General features: G+C 43.0%; 1 protein-coding gene across 1 annotated transcript in view; it reads left to right on the forward strand.

The window, feature by feature from the left end:
* Positions 1–960: 960 nt before the first annotated feature.
* The window catches only part of clstn2a (calsyntenin 2a), a 303,976-nt gene continuing 300,593 nt past the window's right edge, over positions 961–4,343 (forward strand). The window contains exon 1 of the mRNA XM_031807195.1: positions 961–1,231. Within this exon, the coding sequence (XP_031663055.1) occupies positions 1,159–1,231 (73 nt within the window). The 5' untranslated portion in view covers positions 961–1,158. The remainder of the gene's footprint in view (positions 1,232–4,343) is intronic.

Here is a 4,343-nt window from a genome sequence, read left to right on the forward strand (position 1 = left end):
TACCACTACTTGAGCGCCCCGGTATATCGTTTGACCACTCTGATTAATGTGAAGCAACCTTTCACTGATAGGAATGGGCATTCTGCAACATTCTCTAGGGTTAAGTTACATTGGTTTTACCACACACACACACCAGTTTACTGTCTCCTCTCCTACACCCTACCGCTCATCACACCCACTCTAATGAGGCAAACACACACAAGTACATTGGTGTAACCAGTTATTTTCCTCTGTGTCTCTGACTCTAGGGACTTTCTTCCTTCTCCCCCTGTCCCCAGACAGCATGAGGCAACACCACAGGGCTTAACACACACACAAACACACACACACACACACACACACACACACACACACACACACACACACACACACACACACACACACACACTAATCCTCACCACACACAACAGAGGCAGGGAATGTTGTGAATAGAATAAGAGAGAAATCAGATATATTGCTACAGGGTTACTTCATTTGGAAGAGTTCAATCTGGAGGTGGCATAGATGTACCATAGGTTTTAAGCCTTTGTCAGGCTATTGATGGAATTGTACAATAGCCTACACAGAGCTGTGCCTTTGCAGTAGTTTCGTTATAGTTTCATAACAGCAAAAGTAACATTCATATGATTGATAGGAGATGATGTATTGCTTTGTGGTCATTGTAGTTTATAGTATAGGCTACTGTTGTAAGCAACATCATAAGCGACTCAAAGACTCCTACTCTTACATTATGCTGCACTAGAATGCAATCTATTCCATTAATAAAATATTTATGATTAAATGTAAATGCTGGTGATGATAAACAGACTGAATTGATAGGCTAATCAAGTCGAACACATTTTAAGCAGATCAATTAGGCTATATGAAGCTCGTTATATTTTTCACAGTGTGACGTAGCAGTCTAGTCCCGGGGCGCGCTGAAATATGTGTCCCGTCCCCTCCCAATATCAAAGTCTCAGCCAGACACGCCAAACCATCGCTCCACCTAGTAGACTGTTGACTGGCACAGCACGCGTTCTGTCTCTCGCAGTCAGCTTCAGTTCCCCGCTTACCTCGCATTGAGAAGGTGTGTCGAACAGACGTTGAAAGAAAGTAAGGTAATATCAAGTGTGTGCGAGAGAGAGATCGTCTTGTGTTGGTCGAATTCGTTCTCCCATCATGGAGATGCTTGGAGTGCCATTCGCGCTGGTTTGGGTGGTTCTGGGGCTGTCCTGCATTCTCGCTGGAAAAGGTAAGTGATAACGAAAACTTGCTTATAGATTGTGATTCTGTATAGTGGGGCATTGATAGACGCGATCGTTGATTTCAAGAAGGATTTTCAGATGTTTCTTTACTATTTGAACTAAAGCTGTGCAATTGATTTTTTTTGGAAAATAAGAGACATTCATGAAATTAATAATTCAACAGAAGCTTTCTTGATGTTTGATGCATTTCAGACAGCAGCCTACAGGCTACAAAATATGTTGTCGAGCCCCTTGGAAGTTACCAGCATTTTAGTTTAAAGGGGTTTCAAGGGTTGCAGTTTATTTATGCCATCACCAACCTTGGTAAAACAGCATATCATCTATTTGACTAACTATCCATTTATCGTCAATAATTGGAGGGTGTGTGCTGCAAATGAGACGGCTATTTGTATTTGTATTTATTAGGGATCCACATTAGCTGCTGCCAAGGGGGTCCAAACATATTAAACCACTTACATTACATATAAAGCTACATATAAAACATCACATCATATAACATTATTACACCACTACATATCTACGATACAACATGTTTCATACATACAACAATGTCACAATGTGTGCATGTGCATGTGTCTGTACCTTTGTGTGTGTCTCTTCACAGTCCCCGTTGTTCCATAATGTGTATTTTTTACCTGTTTTTTAAATATGTTTTTTATCTGATGGCATGGATAGGGAAGGACCTCATTGACCGTTCACACAGCACTCTGTCCAGCGCACTGGCGCTTGTAGACTAGGCTATAGTAGGCTAGTAGACATGAGCGGAGTATGGTAGTTAGGCTATTTGTAATAATGCCTTCTCGTATTCTCGCCTTCAAAGTACCGCAGAGTCATGTTGTCTAAAAAGGGCATAATCGGTGCACAGCGACTCTAATTGAGTCTCAAGGGTGACACTATGCCGAATTGGTTGGAAAATTACTGAATCAGAAAATTGTTAATTCAGAATGCATATTAGCCATTCAATTGGTCAGCTGAGAAAGGAACAACTGTAATTGAACAGTAATCATTACTCTGTTGTTAATGTAGTGATTTAGGGGTAACTGCTTAATTAAGTGATGCTTTATCCAGCAACCTTGCAGCTTCAAGGTGAGTACACCGCTCATGTCAAAAAGGTCTAGCTAAACGTCTTGACAGAGCTCATATCCTCGCATATGTCTCCACTCCACTACAGCAATGTAATGTCAACGAGAAGGTGGATGTGACTGACCTTGAAATGAATCTGCAACTAGGATTGGAAGGACTTTACCGTGTATTCTCGCTTCATCATATTGTATTTACTGTATGTGACCTTATTGGCCTCAACATGTAGGAGTGAGGAAAGAAAGACTCCTGAACTATGTATGTATGTGTGTGTGTGTGTGTGTGTGTGTGTGTGTGTGTGTGTGTGTGTGTGTGTGTGAGAGAGAGAGAGAGAGAAACATATGCTGTGTGTGTGTTTTTGCGCGAGTGAAATAGAGAGATATATGAGAGTGTGATCACATTCGGCTGTGTGACAACCCGAAGACAAAGTCATGTGACTAAGATGTATCTTCTGGTACATAAGAAAGAACGTCCAAAACAGACATACACCACCACAGAAAAGAGAGTGATAGAGTGACGAGAGTTAGAGAAAGTCAAGAGCGCTGAAAGAGAGAAAGAGAGAAAAACAGGGTCAGATTTATGAATGCCTTTTCAGGAAAGGCGCTACACTATCCGAGTGGCACATAAATTGTGTAGGTGAAGTGGAACGATTGAGCATAACTCAGGCTTTTCATGCGCGATTTAAGAACGCGGCAGTGCCTGGGAACTGTTCTGCCCACCTTCTCTTTCTCTCTCTCTCTCTGGCTCTTTCTCTCCTCCTCGCTCTTTCACTCTCGCTCGCTCGGATGACGTCGTTGGGGAGGCAGATAGGCGGGGGGAAATGCCTCGAGATGGAGAACCGAGCTCTTTCAACCGCGCTCCACACTTGTCGTTCTGTCGCTTTATTTCGCTCTCAATCTCTCTCTTGCTCTCTCGCTCTCTCCCTTTATTTCGCTCTCTCTCTCTCTCTCTCTCTCTCTCTCTCTCTCTCTCTCTCTCTCTCTCTCTCTCTCTCTCTCTCTCTCTCTCTCTCTCTCTCTCTCTCTCTCTCTCTCTCTCTCTCAAGTGTCTTGTCTTGAGATGTTTCTCTTCATTTCAAGGGCTTACTGGTCAGATGTAAATGTTAAATGTTTTGAAAATGAAAATGAACAGTAAACATTACACATACAGAAGTTTCAAAACAATAAAGGCATTACAAATGTCATGTTATATATATATATATATATAGTGTTGTAACAATGTACAAATGGTTAAAGTACACAAGGGAAAAAATAAATAAGCATAAATATGGGTTGTATTTACAATGGTGTATGTTCAATCTCTCCCTTACTCTCCTTTACCCTCTCCCTTACTCTCCTTTACCCTCTCGCTTACTCTCCTGTACCCTCTCTCTTACTCTCCTTTACCCTCTCCCTTACTGTCCTTTACCCTCTCCCTTACTCTCCTTTACCCTCTCCTGTACCCTCTCCCTTACTCTCCTTTACCCTCTCGCTTACTCTCCTTTAACCTCTCCTGTACCCTCTCCCTTACTCTCCTTTACCCTCTCCCTTACTCTCCTTTACCCTCTCCTGTACCCTCTCCCTTACTCTCCTTTACCCTCTCCCTTACTCTCCTTTAACCTCTCCTGTACCCTCTCCCTTACTCTCCTTTACCCTCTCCCTTACTCTCCTTTACCCTCTCTCTTACTCTCCTTTACCCTCTCCCTTACTCTCCTTTACCCTCTCCCTTACTCTCTCCCTTACCTCTCCTTTACCCTCTCCCTTACTCTCCTTTACCCTCTCCCTTACTCTCCTTTCCCCTCTCCCTTACTCTCCTTTACCCTCTCCCTTACTCTCCTTTACCCTCTCCCTTACTCTCCTTTACCCTCTCCCTTACTCTCCTTTACCCTCTCTCTTACTCTCCTTTACCCTCTCCCTTACTCTCCTTTACCCTCTCCCTTACTCTCCTTTACCCTCTCCCTTACTCTCCTTTACCCTCTCTCTTACTCTCCTTTACCCTCTCCCTTACTCTCCTTTACCCTCTCTCTTACTCTCCTTTACC

Source organism: Oncorhynchus kisutch, linkage group LG27 (genome assembly GCF_002021735.2).
Source record: "Oncorhynchus kisutch isolate 150728-3 linkage group LG27, Okis_V2, whole genome shotgun sequence".
Taxonomy (NCBI): domain Eukaryota; kingdom Metazoa; phylum Chordata; class Actinopteri; order Salmoniformes; family Salmonidae; genus Oncorhynchus; species Oncorhynchus kisutch.